This window comes from Lactuca saligna, chromosome 4, assembly GCF_052625555.1.
Source record: "Lactuca saligna cultivar CGN05327 chromosome 4, ASM5262555v1, whole genome shotgun sequence".
NCBI lineage: Eukaryota > Viridiplantae > Streptophyta > Magnoliopsida > Asterales > Asteraceae > Lactuca > Lactuca saligna.
The window spans coordinates 134,392,536-134,408,981 of NC_136420.1; the positions used below are offsets into that span (position 1 = coordinate 134,392,536).

The 16,446-nt window shown below is 32.3% G+C and overlaps 1 protein-coding gene across 3 annotated transcripts; it reads left to right on the forward strand.

Moving 5' to 3' along the window:
* Positions 1-413: 413 nt before the first annotated feature.
* LOC145042836 (uncharacterized) lies at positions 414-6,269 on the forward strand. Of its 3 annotated transcripts, none has more exons than XR_013680768.1 (6): positions 414-546; positions 2,200-2,382; positions 2,500-2,756; positions 2,843-4,173; positions 4,254-5,613; positions 6,003-6,269. XR_013680768.1 is itself a non-coding variant. In XM_078991330.1 (5 exons), exons 2-5 carry the CDS (start codon positions 2,213-2,215, stop codon positions 5,484-5,486), a joined length of 2,991 nt encoding a protein of 996 aa, XP_078847456.1. In that variant the 5' UTR covers positions 414-546; positions 2,200-2,212; the 3' UTR covers positions 5,487-5,840. The 3 variants fall into 3 exon arrangements, 1 of the variants encoding a protein (XP_078847456.1); XR_013680769.1 differs by lacking the exon at positions 6,003-6,269 and adding an exon at positions 5,984-6,002; XM_078991330.1 differs by lacking the exon at positions 6,003-6,269 and having other exon boundaries at positions 4,254-5,840.
* The last annotated feature ends 10,177 nt before the right edge of the window (positions 6,270-16,446 follow it).

The window sequence follows — 16,446 nt, forward strand, 5'->3', positions numbered from 1 at the left end:
TCCCATTATTGTACTTGTATTACCACATTTGCCCTTCTCAATTAATTTATTTTAACTATTGAACCCTTCTAGCAGAACAAACGATCACATACGGCATTGTATGCGCGTGCAATCACGAACCAATAACAATAGTTTTAAGTGCGTGGCATCTTTTGGACTTATCCGACAATAACAAATGACTAGAAAATTGACCAGTCACCTAACATTGCGCGTGAGAACGGGGCGCGTGAGCCAAATTAGGGTTTAGAGTTTTAGTAATTGCGTTAACAAACAACTAGCACTCACCATTTGGATGACGTGGTAGTTTATAATTGGTTGCTTTTTCACATACTTTACACGTTCACTGTGTGTTTTACTCTGTATACGTGTATGATAGACTATAGTATATAAAACGCCTCGCTGTTTCTCTCTCCAGAAACACACACTAGGACAGCCTTCTCTCTCACTCTATGTTTCTCTCTCTCTATTTCGCGGAAACCTAAAGTGGTGACGACTAGGGTTTTCGGGAGTTTCGCCATCGAATTACTCGCAAACGGCTTCAAATCTGTAAGTGAAGTTTTGGTATTCGGATTCGTTTCTTGATTCTTCATCTAGTGATGGTAGTTTCAAGTGTTATTGTTGAAGATTTCAAGTTCAGATCTGTTGGGTTTTTGCTTGTCGGTATTTTGATTTGCTTTTGCTTTTGTTTTTCTTATTATTTAAATTTTATAGCTGGTGATCTGAGCTCGCTCTCTAGTAAATTTTCTTGCTAATTTTTGTTCATTTGCTTTTGATGTTTGATTTGTTCTATTGTGTTTATATCCTTTCTGGGTTTTAATTTAAAGTTCATTTTATGTTATTTCTTGATTGAACTTCTGACACCGAAGCCTACGTATTCAACCCATTGTATAAACCTGAAATCATTGTATGCATCTAATTATGCGGGTGAAACTGGATTCCTATCGTAAATTTGGGGTTAATCGCATGAATTTGAATTGGGTTTTCTCGAGAACTGTAGAAAGCTTTATCCTTTTTTATTTACCTTTTTTAGTGGGAGCGGCGGGGAAAGAGATAACCCTAATTGATTGGTTGACTTGATAATCTATTTTCGTACTTGTGTCGGTGTTTGTTTACTCTATTTATTTATCCATCTACGCTTTCAAGTTCTATGTTAAATTTCTAGTTTTCCATTTCCTTTCTTGCTAGGGTTCGTTCATCTTTTTAGATATTGCACATATTATTTTTTGATGTTACCTTTCGTAGTTGTATTAAATTAAGCTACGTACACCTACTGCTTAGAGACACAGGTTGGGCGCGTTAGTTAAAAGTATTTGGTTTCCTTCACACTCATAGGGTTTCATGATTCGTATACTAGGTGCTGTACATGTGATGTGGTGGATGAATTTTAACTTTTTCTCACGAATTACTGTTCCTTGCTTTCTATTATTAATGTATATATGACTGGGCAAATTGAGTTTGTGTAACTTTGTTTTCTTTTAGCTTTAATTATGGCATTGTTTCTGGCTTTCTGCATCATCGTTTCTTGTGCAATGCTGTGCTAGCTCACAGTGAAGTTTTAGCATGCATCTGGATATCACTTGCTTATCATGAAAAGACTATGAACAATTGAACATGTAGGAGCTTTTTCTCTAAATAATTTTTACAATCTCAGTCTGAGGAAAGTTAATTAATTTATGAGTGCAAGTCAATTTTTCTCTAGTCAAAACGTTTGACTAATAGATAATGCAACTTTTAAGGTTAAATTCTGTTGTTTCTGGGGTTTGTAGGTTGAACTAATCTTAGGCTCTTAGCTAGCAGCTTAGAATTACAGATTTGGTTTGAAATATTAATTTGGTTTCATCAAGTTTTATATGTTTTACCAATTTATTTTCTTCTGTTTATGATATATGTGGCCATGGTTAAGTTGAGCTGTAATAGTCGAGTTGTACTTTGCATTTAGTTAACCATGGTTTAGATTTTATACTATAGTTAACTTTCCAATGCATGGCTTTCTTGTTTCTGATATGACAGGCTGGTCATTGTCAATGAAATTGTACTTGCATGTTAATTATATCATTTGTAGGCTCATTATAAACTTACTTTGAACACACACAGCCTTCATGCAAACCTAAAATTTTTCTACATGTTATCAATTCAAGCCAAAGCTTTCATGTTACAACATGCATGAGTTTAATCACACTTGATGCTCTCTTGTTACAGTGATATCTTAAACATGAATAGCCATGATGAAAGGAGAATTTTCCCAGTAGATGCCCAAGGGAACAATGCTTCTTCTGTACTAAACTCCAGCAGCTCCACCATTAAGATTGATTCATTATGTATCAAACTTGGCTTTCTCAAGGAGAAGGGTGATGCTGAAAAATGTAGCCATTTTTCTATAAGGTAACTCCTCCTGTTTGATCCTGCATTATATATTCTGAGGCAGGTTGACAGTTGACTGCATTATAATAATTCATTCTCCAGTATTTAAAAAACTTTATTTATTATATATCCTCTCAGAGGTTATGTTTCTGGGATGCGTGAAAGAGGTAGAAGCAACTTCCTACCTTTTGCTGAAGCACTTCCTCCTATGGAAGTCCCAAATTTTAAATATTGGCTTTGTCAAAGTTGTGTGCATAACTGTGGAAATGCAAATACCTCACATGAGACTCCAGTAGTCTCTGTGTGTGATCAAAGTATGATCCGATCATGTGCAACGTCTTTCCCTCAACAAGATTGTGGAGTAGCAGTGCTCCCTTTTGGTGAAGGCACTTCAGGTAGATTCCATTTTATATATTAGTAAAGACATCAATATTTGACATGTCATTTTTCTTTGCATAAATAGTTTTCCTTAATTCATCAGGTCTTAAATCTATTGATAATACGAAAGATGATGATGATGATGATGAAAATGTCCTTCCTGCTTTTGGAGTCAATAAAAGTCAACACTGTCAAGAAATCCCTGTTGATAACGCGGTTCCTAAAGAAGCAGTTAAAGTCAGTGACACGAATGTTGCTTCAGAGGCAAATGCAGGTTTATTATGTGGGAAAGAGAGCAATGATGAGTATCAACAGCAAGATAGTGTAGTAATAGAGACAATAACTGGTGTTGTTGGAACTCCAATCAAATCCAGTCAGCAAAATGATCAATCAAATGGACATACAAGACGAAAGGCTCGTAAAGTGCGTTTGTTGAAGGAGTTGCTGTGTGGAAATAATGAAATCCAGCAAAAAGAAAAGGAAATTTCTAATGCTGAATTGGATCCAAAACCATGTAATCCATTGCCAACGTCTTCCTTGATCAAAAGGAAAGTGCCACATGATCAAGATCAGATACCTGTTGATATAACAACTCCTGTGAATGCTTGTAAAAAAGCAAAAACCTTTAAAGGGAATGCAGTTGCAGTTGCAGTTGCAAAAACCACCATTGTTGATCAACATTCTAAACATCCAGAAGCCACTGAAAATACACCAAACGATAATAGGACTCAGAAGAACTCCATTAATTTTGGTAAGGTCAGTAGTGATCCAGTAACTGCATGGAGGTCAATATTCAGTGATATGACTAAAACAGACAATCATGTTACTACTACTGCCACTGGTGCTTGTAAACCATCTTGTGATATCTCAAAAGATAGAGGAAGCGGACCCCACTCAAACTTCATGGCCCCACCACATCCGGAGAAAAAGATCAATTTTTCTATAAATATGTCAAGAAATCCTCTCAAAAGTAAATCTTTTGGAGAGGAATTGTATTCTAGGAGAGCAAATGTAGATGATTGTTCTAGACCAAAAGATCCCAAGGCACATCCGGAGAAAAAGTCGAATTTTTCAATAAATATGTCAAAAGATCCTCTCAAAAGTAAATCTTTTGGAGTGGAATATAAACCCAGAGCAAATGTAGATGATTGTTCTAGACCAAAAGATGGCAAGTCAGAAACAGAATTAGGACTTAATCTTTCTTTAAATCACGACCCACAAACACCGAATCATCCTCTCACCAAAGATAATTATAGAAAAGATAATTTGTTCTTTGGGGATTTGAGATCAAGAATTCATAATTGGATTCCATATGATTCAAAATCAAAAAAGGGAATAGTTCATGATGTCAGCAAGGGACATGCTACTAAACCAGTACTTTTTCAGGAGCAGCGACCCTATACATATGGAAGTTGCTCTGGGCATCAGAAATTGGTATGGCCTTTTAGTATTTTTTTGTATTTTAAATGCTTTAATGATATAATATGTTTGCTTTAAGTTTATGTTGTTTATAGGATTTCTCTGATCCACACAAGAGGAAAAATGGAGTTAGAGGATACTCAGATGTAATGGGGCCTTATAATCATCAAAGAAAAGGACCAATGGTGATGTTGGGGAGATCAGATGAAACTGAAGTTGTTGAACTCATGGCAAAAAATCAATACGAGAGAAACTTATGTGAAGCTAGAAGTAGTAGCAATAACACTTTCATACCAAATGTATCAGGTTTACATAATATCAACATTCACAAACGTATGACATCATCATCATCATCATCATCATCACATCAAGACAATCTCCACCCTTCAACGAGTGAGAAATCCAATACGGGTCCCACCACCATGAGAAATCAAGCTTCTGGATTCATCAATCAACAGCCACCTCCTGACTTCAATGTGTTTGATGGAAATTGGAGACTCAATAACTCGCGTTACAGTTGTATACCAATACCAAAGAAGAAAAAGAAAACTCCACCCCTTGTCTCTTACCAGTTTCTTAACATGCCAAATGGATATACAAAATGCTCAGAGAAAGATAATCAAAAGGGTATCATGGATTTGGATCTGAATGTTGTGGCTCCAAATGTTATTGAAGAACAAAACAGTTTCCAATCTTTAAATCCAACATCATCCAAACAACATCATCTGAAAAACATACGTTCGTTAGATTCTTCATATCCAAATGAAACAATCCCTGCGATGCAATTACTTAGTCTAATGGATGCAGGAAAGTCAAATCATCAGGTGAATACTACAGATGAAAGAAAGCTTCCAAAACCTCTTTCTCCTTGTTACACTCACAGCAGCTCAAACATGATCAATGGAAAAACAATACCAATACCCAATGTTCAGTTCCCAAAACCAAGGTATGTCCAGTCATCTTCATTTCCTTGTGGGTTTCAAACCGGTCAAAATGTTAAGTTGACTTCCAGTCAAGTTTATAATAAACCACACGAGGAGAAATCAAGAGGTATGTTGTCACCTTCTGTTTTCAGACAACAGGAATCTTATGTTTTTCCTGTTCCATGTCGTGTGAGTGAAGATCGAAGTGAAGGTGTCACTTTAAGAGAGAGAATCGAGCCAATTGGGAGTGAGATTTGTACAATTAACAAAAACCCAGCTGATTTTAGTACACCAGGACCCGAAAATGTGTATATGATTAATGTTGAAGATCTGGTATTCAGAGGGGAGAAGGGAAAATCAGCAACAGAAAATGCTAATGGATCAAAAAGGCAAAAAAGATTATAAAGTTGAAGACAGGTTTTGTGACTTTTACTGTCAACAGAGCAGAATAATAAGGAAAAAAGAGAGAAGCATTTGTGACATGAATACTTTTTAGCTAAAGTAAAGTTGTTATTGCCTTTATGGTTGACAGGTATGGCCTTACTTATACTTAATTTATTAAAAAAAAAAAAAGAAAAATAGTTGTAGATATTTTAAAGTTAAGGCTCGTGTTCTTGTAATAGTTCATAGAGTTGCTTTTTTTTTTTTTTTTTTTTTTTGTGTTGGGATACTGTTGTTTAAGAGTGTTGTTTCTATAGTGAGAGTTTGAACTTGAGATTATGCTCTGTTATTTATGCTTAAATATGAGGAGTTGTGTAAGTAGGTTTATCAATAAACGTTTGTTACATACCTGATGCCTTGACTGTTTTTATTGAAATTCAAAACTGTATATTGGAGATTTTAAGTAAGTCTGTTGTCTTTTACCTTAGCTTTTTTCCATAAATTACTCCAATGCATTGCAGGTTGTTGATAATTTTGTAGGTACTATTCTCACAAAGCCGTATAAAGTAATGATGATGTATTGACTTGTACATAATGCAGCAAAAAGTGCATTTACTTCTGGATTTTCAGCTGTAGAAAAGGCTTTAGGTTCCATGTGCTCTACAGGCAAGAATTCGGATCTTTAGTTCAGAGATCCAAAGGTCTTAAGGCGTGTTCTCAAATTTAGAATTATATGTATATGGTATAGTATATATACACCAACAATACGCAAATCTAATATGAATGGTGTAAGGGAGGTTATTTGTAGAAAGACTTACTTGATACATCTATCCAATTGTAGAGGGTGATGACTTATGAAATGTGAGTCACAATGGTGAGGGTGAGGGTGGTTGTGCCGGTGGGGTGGGAGTAGGGGAGTAAACATTAAATCAGATACTCGTAATAAAACTGAAAAAAACAAAAAAAGAGAGGACAAAAGTACATATGAAAATATTGTAACAAAAGCACAAACACAAGTGGAGCAGTGACTCATACTACCCCACTAGCTTAATTTTAAACCTACCCTCTCCTACAACCATTCATGTATTACCTTACACTCACTATTCACAAAATTCTTTTCCGGTCATCATCTCCTCTTAGCACCATCAGTTATGATCTTTCCGACTACTTTAATTGTAACTGTCAGTTGGCCTTTTTGTACAGGTCTGAACCATCATAATCTTCATTTCCTTAATCAGATGTCCCTTTTGGACGGATCTGAACCATCATAATCTTCATTCTCTTAATTCTTTGGTGTCGACAACACTTCCAACATTTCATTAATTCATTAGTGTTGATAACACTCCAACAATACATAATGTAAAGAATCAAAGTAAACAACAATACATAATGGAATGCAAGAGTATGAACAATATATGAGAGAAACATTGCTTAATTGATATTCGAAATACTTGGACATAAACGATTATAAAAGGAATACATCACACATACACGCACGCATGCACACATATGCGTAGGAAAAAGACGCACAATGTATATATATATATATATATATATATATATATATATATATATATATATATATATATATGTTTTTCACAATTATTATGTTTCTGAATACTCCAATAAAAAATTAGCAAATTTTAAATATTTATTAAATTGTTAAATGGTATAATATTAATCTTTACCATATTTAATTTTAGTAATTAATTAAAACATTTAATACCCTTTAAATAAGGATAACCAAAATAAAACCTTACTCACATTTGCATTTGCGTTATTGCCAAACTCCTCTCTTCACGTCTTCATACCTCACCACCGGTGCAACTTCCTTCTTTCTTACAGCTACCAACGTTGCCGCCATCACCCTCCTTCTTCCATGTACCTATCGGCACCACCGCCTGCAAGGAGCTTCAACAAGATTTGGGCTTCATTCGATCTTATATTACAATCGTTTTCTTTATCTCTCTCATTCCAGTTAGGTTTGCAATTATATTTCTCAAATATTATCAGTTCAACAAATCGATTTTATTACCTTTGGTATTTATCTCTTAAATTTTGAATTACAAGTTTTAGATTGAAATTGTAAATCATAGGCATTGAAATTTTCTTTTTGTGGATTTCGTTTGAACGTAGGTAATACAAGATGATTAGATTGTATTTTTTATTATTCAAATTTGACAATTTGGTAACGAGAGTTAATTTTTATCATGGATGTTAAAACAAAACAATGGACTTTTTAATTAGCAAATCAAAATAATCAAAGAAATCGTGTTGATGTTTTTATTATATGATGTTAGTGTTCTTTGACTTTTTTTGAATGGTTTGCATATAAATTCTTATTAATTGTTTGTGATATGGTGTTCATATTTGATTATAGAAAAAATATGTGCGTTTTTTTTACATATTTTTAGTTAGTCTTTATAATCGATCGATCATTTTTTTTTTCTTATGTTCAAGTTTGGAAAAGTAAGCAAACGATCTTACGGTTGTTGTTTATGTAGTTTTGATTATCGAAACCTTATTAGGGAATCGTTACCTGGTGGCTAGAATTTTGTTTGAATTCATGTCATCAAGTCGGATATAGCTTAGGTATGCCTGAAGAAGTTCCCGCTATGTTTGTTTTATTTAAACCAAGAGACATCAAAGCAAAATAAGTTATATATTCACCTTACAACATTCTGTTTGAATGGAATTTCGAATTCTAATTATGTCAGAAGAGAATCTCTGTTATAATGCTATTTTTTAAGAATTTATACTGTTAAAATTTATTTATATAAATGCATTCTGTTAGAATGTCTTTGATAATATTTGTTAACAACAATTATATTTGTTTAAGTGGTAATACTAATGAGTAATGTATCTAATTCTTTTTGAATTGCGTGGAGAAGAATTCAATATTTGATCATAGAAGAGAAATATTTGGAATCAAGTTCAACAAGTATATATATGAAGATCAAGTTGATTATATGGACCACTAAAGAAGATCAAATGTATTTGTTCAATAATTGCATTTTGATAGGAATGGATTGAAAAATGACATGATAGGAAAGGCTTGAAGAATGAATCAAAGATTCATCACACTCACATTTTAAGAATCTTGTTATTTTTTAAGAATTACACTTGTTATTCTTTCGGAATGTTGTTATTATTCAAGAATGTTCTTTGTATCACAATCATACAATATAATTTTTTCATATATTATTAGCGCAAGAAGATATGTATTCTTTATAAAATGTTAGTGTTGATAATATATTCTATAATTCTTTTAGCATGTTTACTTTCCTTCACTTTTCTTTCAAGTTTTACAAAGTTTCCTACATTATCTCCATCTTCTGCTCCATTTTAATGAAAGATCATGAACACATAAACATACACACACACTCACGGTTTTGATGATGATGGTGGTAGAATTTAACCCAAAAATACATGCATGGTGTAGATGGTGAAGTCCCATGACCAAAACCTAAGTCAAAGTATAGCAATAAATCATATAAGATAGTTTCTAAGGACCATAAATCGTGGACAAATTCGTAGCTAACCCTTATAGTTAATAAACATCTCTCATTAAGTTTTATCAATTTTTGTTATAATTTCAATATTTTTAATTTTCTTTATGATTAATTCAAATAAATTATAAAACCAAGTTTCGAGAAATTAAAAGAGCATTTAATAATTTTTTCTTCTTCTAGGTCACGTTTAATACACAGAAAAATATTTTGAGGTTTTTTCATAATGTATTTATATTTTTCTACGATTTTTGATTTTATAATGAAACCAAATCGGGAAAAATAGTTTTACTCGTCCAAAATTCATGCAAATTTACCAGAACATATTTATTACATTAGGATGCTACATAAAAACTTGGATGATTTTTCTCTTCTGTATGCTATTTTGTTCTATTTTTCTAAGATTAAACATTCATAAATCCAAAAATTGGACTCCATAGTTTACAAATGACTATTGATATTTTTTCCATATTATATACAACATCAAATAGTGTTACAAAAATTTTCAGGAATTATCCTAATTGTTTACTATTTATTTTAATTTTTATTTATTAAATACACATAAATTATGCAAATCAGACTCCTATATATGAAAATCACCTTTGGCATTTTTCCCAGATTATACATGTTTAATAAAAGTGGAACACCAAGTTTGGGAAAATTTACATACTGTTTTCTAATTATCTTCATTTTTGCTAAAATAAACATAGAAAAATCATAGAATTAGGTTACACTATTTTAAAACCCATTTTGGTATTTTTTTTTTCCAGATTATGTAAACTGTATATGAAGTTTACAAAAAGGTTGGCAATTTTCCTTAACTATTTAATAATTATTCACGAATTAATTCTTATTTAGGTGAATAAAACAAAGAAAATATCTAAACTATTTGGAAACCAACTTTTATATTTTTTTCCAGCTTTTATATATGTAATAACACTAGTACAAAAAATTTAGGGAATTTTTGAATCTGTTTTTCTATTTATCTCTATTTTGATAGAATAAATACACAAAAATCTGAAAAACCATGTTAAACTACTTGAAAACCAGCTTTTATATTTTTCCCAGATTGAATATGTTTTATAACAATAGTTCAAAAAGTTTGAGAAATTTTCTTAATTGATTGCTATTTTTCACAAATTTTTATCTATTTAGTGAATTAAATATAAGAAAAATGGTTATACATATCTATAATCCATGAAAAATTATCTGGAAGTCTTGTATTATAGTTACAACCAAAATTAGAAGTTTGGTAATTCTTATTGACTGTTTAGTATTTTTCATGATTTTGTGATGGTGAAAAATAGCTAGACAAATCAAAAATTCAAGAAAATCTATCTTAACATCTTTGACTTCATTTAAAATTGAAATGCAAAGTTTGGAAAGATTTTGAACTAAATTGACTTCGTTTTTTGAATATTTAATCATTAGAACACCTCCTAAAATGTTAAATTTTAACATTTCAATAATGGGAAATTCCATTTGAAATTGTAATACAACAAATTGATTCATAGAAATCTAAATTTCACAGAAAAATATTTGTAACTTAACAATATTAAATTTTGACGCAATATTAGCATAATTCTATTGTAATAGTAAGTATATTAGTGTTAGATTTCGATTAGAGACTCACTAGTGTATACCATTATTTTAGGAATCGGTAGTGGTACAAGTGGAACGCAGTTCAAGGCACCATTTGCATCATCTCAATGCATTGTAAGTATTCACGCATTCCCCTATTTTTGGTTTTTATGTTTTGGGATGGAAAAGCATGTACGAAAAACTACTTATTATTCGTTGTATTTAAATTGATTTTTATCAAACATGATTGCTATATTTTGTTATGTATGTTTATGCAACTTGAAACATGAGGCCTTATCGTCTTAAGTCCATTCCCTTACACTTTACTCTGACCATTAGCTCTTTGAGCCAATGGTCATTATGGATAGCGCTGTTAGGAATTGACAACTCCTCACTCACCCGATTGCTGGAGTGCATGATACCATACAATCTATGGAACGATAAGCATAGATCTTGATAGAGCATCAGTCATAGGCTTGGTTGTGAACACATTGTTTGCTCATATAGATACAAACTAGCTTACTTATTATAGCAACGAACTTTGTTTCTCACTATAGCAATGAACTTTTATTACTGGAAACTTATATACTTGTTTTAACAATAAAATTGTTTGCTCCTAGTAGCAATGAACTTGTATAGGCTAAATACATGCATATTATGTGCTTCTATCATTTTGTGTTGACATACATGCAATATGTAATCTACAAAATTCTTATATAGGCTAAATATTTCATTTAACTCGTCAATTAAATAGCATGATTTAAAGAGTTTTAAGAGTTACATATATTAATATTTCAATTAATCATAAATTAATTTGTATAAGTTGAATAGTTTTGGAAGTTTTAAATTCATGAGGTTCAAGAAAAAATGGTCTTGGGAGTTTCAAATTCATGAGGTTCTAGAAAAAAAATACTAGCTTTATAAGATATATAGATATAGATAGATATAGATAGATATAGACTAGGCGTATTCCCGCAAGTTACGCAGTAAACCAATATATGGTTGATATATATTGAAATTTATAATTTTATCTATGGTTTTTGGTCATTTTTATATATAGGAATATTAAAATTGGAACCTACGACCCTAGAATATTAGAACTGATCCTGTAACATGTTATGTCGATTTTTAATATTCCAAAACTACGCCTAAAATTATCGATATTGGGGTTTTAGTTGTTTATTACAGAATAAATTGATTGACTATTACAACATATGAACAAATAATTAACAATCTTAATTATTGATAAAGTAAATACAATGAAATATTGAAAAAGTTAAAATTATAAATAAAATATGTTCATAATTGATGTCAAAATATTTTATAATAGATTATAACCAGATTAATAATAATTATAAAACCCAAAATAAGTTTTAGCCCTCATATTTTATTAGAAAACATATGTTATATGACAATTAAATGATTAGTATTTTATGATAGTCTCATGTCATTGTGCCTTTCATTAGCATAACATAAAATTAGAGGTGCAAATTTCATTGGCTAAATCTTATTTAACTTTTAATTACCTTACAATTAAATCATAAATGTCCCGTTTAAAAAGATCTTGAATGATTAAACGAGTTATAATCAAATGATAGCCTCTAATGATATATACACAACTCAAATTTACCATTTTTATGGAATATAACGAAATCAATTTTAATAATCTTTATCAACCACATAATTATCATCTATAAGACCATTTCCATGTAAGTGACTATGAATATCTAACACAACATGAAGACCTATAAAATTAAACACCGACACCGACATCCACTCCGTTATATCATCCTAGAAATTACACTTAATGAATCTTTTTAAAAGTTTAGTTATAAAATGTGAAGTTGAATAAACATTATCCTGCACCATCTTGCAAACCCCATTATAATTATTGCATAACTTCATTTTGGGACCCGATGAACATGATTATAACTTTCATGAAAAGAAGCATGAACTACTCTAGTTGTATCCATTCTTGTTTTTTATTGTTGTGAAGTAGTATTGTTGCTCATGTGAATCTTGAGGCACTGATTAGAGCATCTTCATATATAATATTTTTCATTCCAACCAAAATCATAATTATACAATATAAATTTGGATAATAAGAAAGAAGAAAATAAAGCAATATTTCTTACCATAAACTTTCACATTTCCTTCTCATTGTCATCTTCCTCTTCATTATTATTTATGCTCTCCATCCACAATCTTTTTGTATGGACTTTCTAATCTATTTCTCAACCACTCACACAAATCTTTAAACCTTTATAATAAAAATCTACCATTATGAACTATATATATCTCAATGTTAATCAGTTAGTTTCATAAGAACCATTAAGTATCACAAGTTAAAAGACTATTGAGTGGTAGTTCTTAATTAGATGCTAGTGAAAAGTTATGTAGGTTAGATATTATTGAATTATTATTATAAAGAAATATGAATAGGAATGAAAGTTTCAAATGATTGTGATGATAGAAAAAATATCTCATTTATAAGTATAGTACGATATAGATATAATAATACATTCCCTCGTCGCGCCGATATGCTAGAGGTTTTTGCGGAGAAAAATTGGTCATGTAGTGGTTGCGGTGGTAGAGGTTTATATTAACATATGAATATTACATTCATTCGTTATGCCGATACACATGAGTTTTTAGCAGTAAAAAGAAATATGTATTCTGGATTTATTCTCGGCTCTCAATTATATAATTATTCTCATTTGAACCTAAGTGTGTGTGTGTGTGTGTGTGTCTATATATATATATATAAAAGATAATTTTGGATCAATGGATCAAAAGAATGAATTGATATGATTTAACGATCTACGATATTACAACGGAATAACATATATTATATATATCACACAAATTTTACTATAAGAGTATTTTAGTAAATTAAGCTAAATTTAAAAAAGGAAAATTGACGATTTTAAGGGATGTTGTTCTCTTTTTCTTTAATCTTAGTTTAAGTTATATTAATTATCTTAATTTGGATATTTTGAAATAATATGTCTATGAGTATCTTGAAAAATAAGAAGTATTGTTGAACCGTATATAAATGTATATTCTCAAAGAATTATATTTTGATTGAAAGAACTTATCGAAGAATAACAATTCTTTTAACAATTAGTTGAAGAATAAAATATATTCGGAAAAATTAGGAATTAAAATACAAATTCATACATATTCTTATAGAATAATAACTTTGTACACTATAATAATCTTATATATATTCTAACAGAATATCATAAAAAACGAATATACAAATTCATACAACATTTTGCTTCATAGACATTCAAACTATTTATCTATATGCTGTAACACCTATAAAAATAAATATTAGAGTATCTCAGTATCAAAACACATAAGACCATTTAACATTATATAGTTTGTTTTCAAAATAATAAATATCAGAGTATCCCAGTATCAAATCATAAATATCATAACAACAGGAGGAGTGGTACGATCATGCCTTTGCTTTCCCACGATCTCCAGAAGTACCTGAAACAAGAAACTGAAACTGTAAGCCCGAAAGCTTAGTGAGTTCCCCCAAAATACTCATACCCACGATAATAATCATATAATCATAAGCAGCATACTATGGGTCCAATTAACCATTGGGTTGGAATACCCCAGACCCTCAACCAATCGTTTGGAACGCCAACATAATATGGGTCCAATCATCCTTGGGAGGGAATACCCCCAGACCCACAACCAACAAGCTGGAATGCCCACACACTATGAGTTCAATCATCCTCGTGATGGAATACTCACGGCCCACAACCAACGTTGGAATGCCCAGGTCTATTGGCTTTCGCACAAAGTAGATAAGCCTCAACCGCCAAACAAACATGTGCACATATATTAGATAATCACATAATAGACTATAGAAAACAAAGTGATCGACACAGATCATACCACATAACACATAACAGCATCCTATCTATCAATATATCAATCTAACAGATCATACCATCATATCACATAATACCATCCTATAACCATGACACCGACCTAATCAGGTCACTAATCATAAACATAACCACATCCTACCTACCATAATGCAAACCAATAAACATAGCATGACATAACCAGAAACAATCCATAAAGGGCCGGCCTTGGTGCCTTAGACCCTGTTGATATGGTGAGGATAACTCACCTCACAACTGTCGATTCGAAAGATAAGCTCAAACTCTCGGATCAATGGCATAAACTCCACCACCTATAATCACCATAGAACCATGTTGTAAATTCCCAATCTCCCAAAATGACACCAGAAGTCAACTGGTCAACCCTTTGTCAAAGTCAAAGTCAACTGCCAAGGTCAACAGTCCATGTTGACCTTAATTCATCGAGTACCCTCAGCTACTCGTCGAGTTACTAAAGTTTGCGGTCGTAAATTCATTGGCTGACTCGTCGAGTTTCCTTTGCAACTCACGAAGTTCATATATGTCCAAAGGTTGGAAAAACCCTAGCCGACTTGCCGAGTCACTCATCTGACTCGTCAAGCCCATGAGAATCTTCATCGGACTCGCCAAGTTGACCATGCAACTTTCCGAGTCCCTTCGGTCCTTCTTCCATATAGATGCTTTTTAAGCCACGCAAAGGCTCCATATTATAGATCCAGTTTCCCACGGCATGCTTATCACGTAAAGTTGCAAACTTTACGTGCATGCAAAGCTCTAAAGTCGTAAACTAACAAAACAAAGCTTGAAAAAAAGTCTAACACTTGTGGGGAGGTTCATACTTGCCAAAGTTGACAACTTTATGGACTTAAAGACCCAAGAGAGTTCAGATATGCAGTTGCACCTTCAGATCTTAGCTCAAACACAAGAAAAGCTTCCAAAAATCCACCCAAAAGAGATCTAGAATGAAATGAGGCCAAGCTAATAACTTAACACCTTCCAAAGGCTACCAACTGAGGTAGATCTCTGATTCTGACACGTTCCTTGCTTCTAGCACCAAAAATCATTCTTCAAAGCTTAAGACACACAAATGGAGCACACTCACACGAGTTAGGGCTATGGGGTATCAAGAGTCTGTGAAGGGGAGGCTGGGGAGGCCAATAATCCTTTAAATAGGGTGAAAAATCCCTGAAATTAGGGTTTCCTCCTCCATCTCCTACTCGTCGATTCCCTCATCGGACTCATCGAGTAGGTCACTTACACACGTTGACCAATATTGCTGATACTTAACGATTCAGGCAACCAACTCATCGAGAAGACCTTGAAATCAGGAAAATTCTTATACAAAAATCAATACCTGGGAATCGGTGTCACACCCCCAAACCAGAACGGCGGAAACATTCGGGGGCGGAGGACGTCATATTCAGTATCATAACAGTTTATAGAAAGGAAAGTACACACCACCATATATATTAAAGTTTCCAAGATGTTTACATAATTGTATTCATTACATGTTCAAAAGATAAATACATAAACATCATCCAAAAGAAGTAATTAACGCCAGCGCGTTAATCCCAAAAGTTGATTCCCAAACCTGCTTAGCGGTTCCCTGAGAATACAAGTTATTTCAAAGAAAAAGTGTCAACAATTAAGTTGGTGAGTTCATAAGTAGTTTAGAAAAATTGGATGCCATTCCAAAATGGGTGTATATGTTCCAGAAAACGCAGCATTTCAAATGTAAAGAGTTGTGATTTGTTGTGTTGAAGGTGAATGTATTAGATCCAGAAAATCCCATATTTTCCCTAATGGTTGAGATACGAGTTGTTGTGTTTTCCAAGAAAAACCCTTATTTTCTTATAAAAGTATGAAATGCATATAAATGTTCGTGTTATAAGTTGTAAATAATTGCACCAGGAAAATCCCTTATTTTCCTATTAGTTGTTTGGTTTGTATGCAGGAGAAACCCTTATTTTCCTAACATAAATGGCAGTC

What these genes read in the sequence shown, in the direction of transcription:
- LOC145042836 (XM_078991330.1), top strand. Translation starts at nt 2,213, where the DNA reads ATGAATAGCCATGATGAAAGGAGAATTTTCCCAGTAGATGCCCAAGGG. An exon ending in TGTAGCCATTTTTCTATAAG is followed by an intron (nt 2,383 to 2,499) that starts GTAACTCCTCCT and finishes ATATCCTCTCAG; the next exon opens with AGGTTATGTTTCTGGGATGC. An exon ending in GCTCTGGGCATCAGAAATTG is followed by an intron (nt 4,174 to 4,253) that starts GTATGGCCTTTT and finishes TGTTGTTTATAG; the next exon opens with GATTTCTCTGATCCACACAA.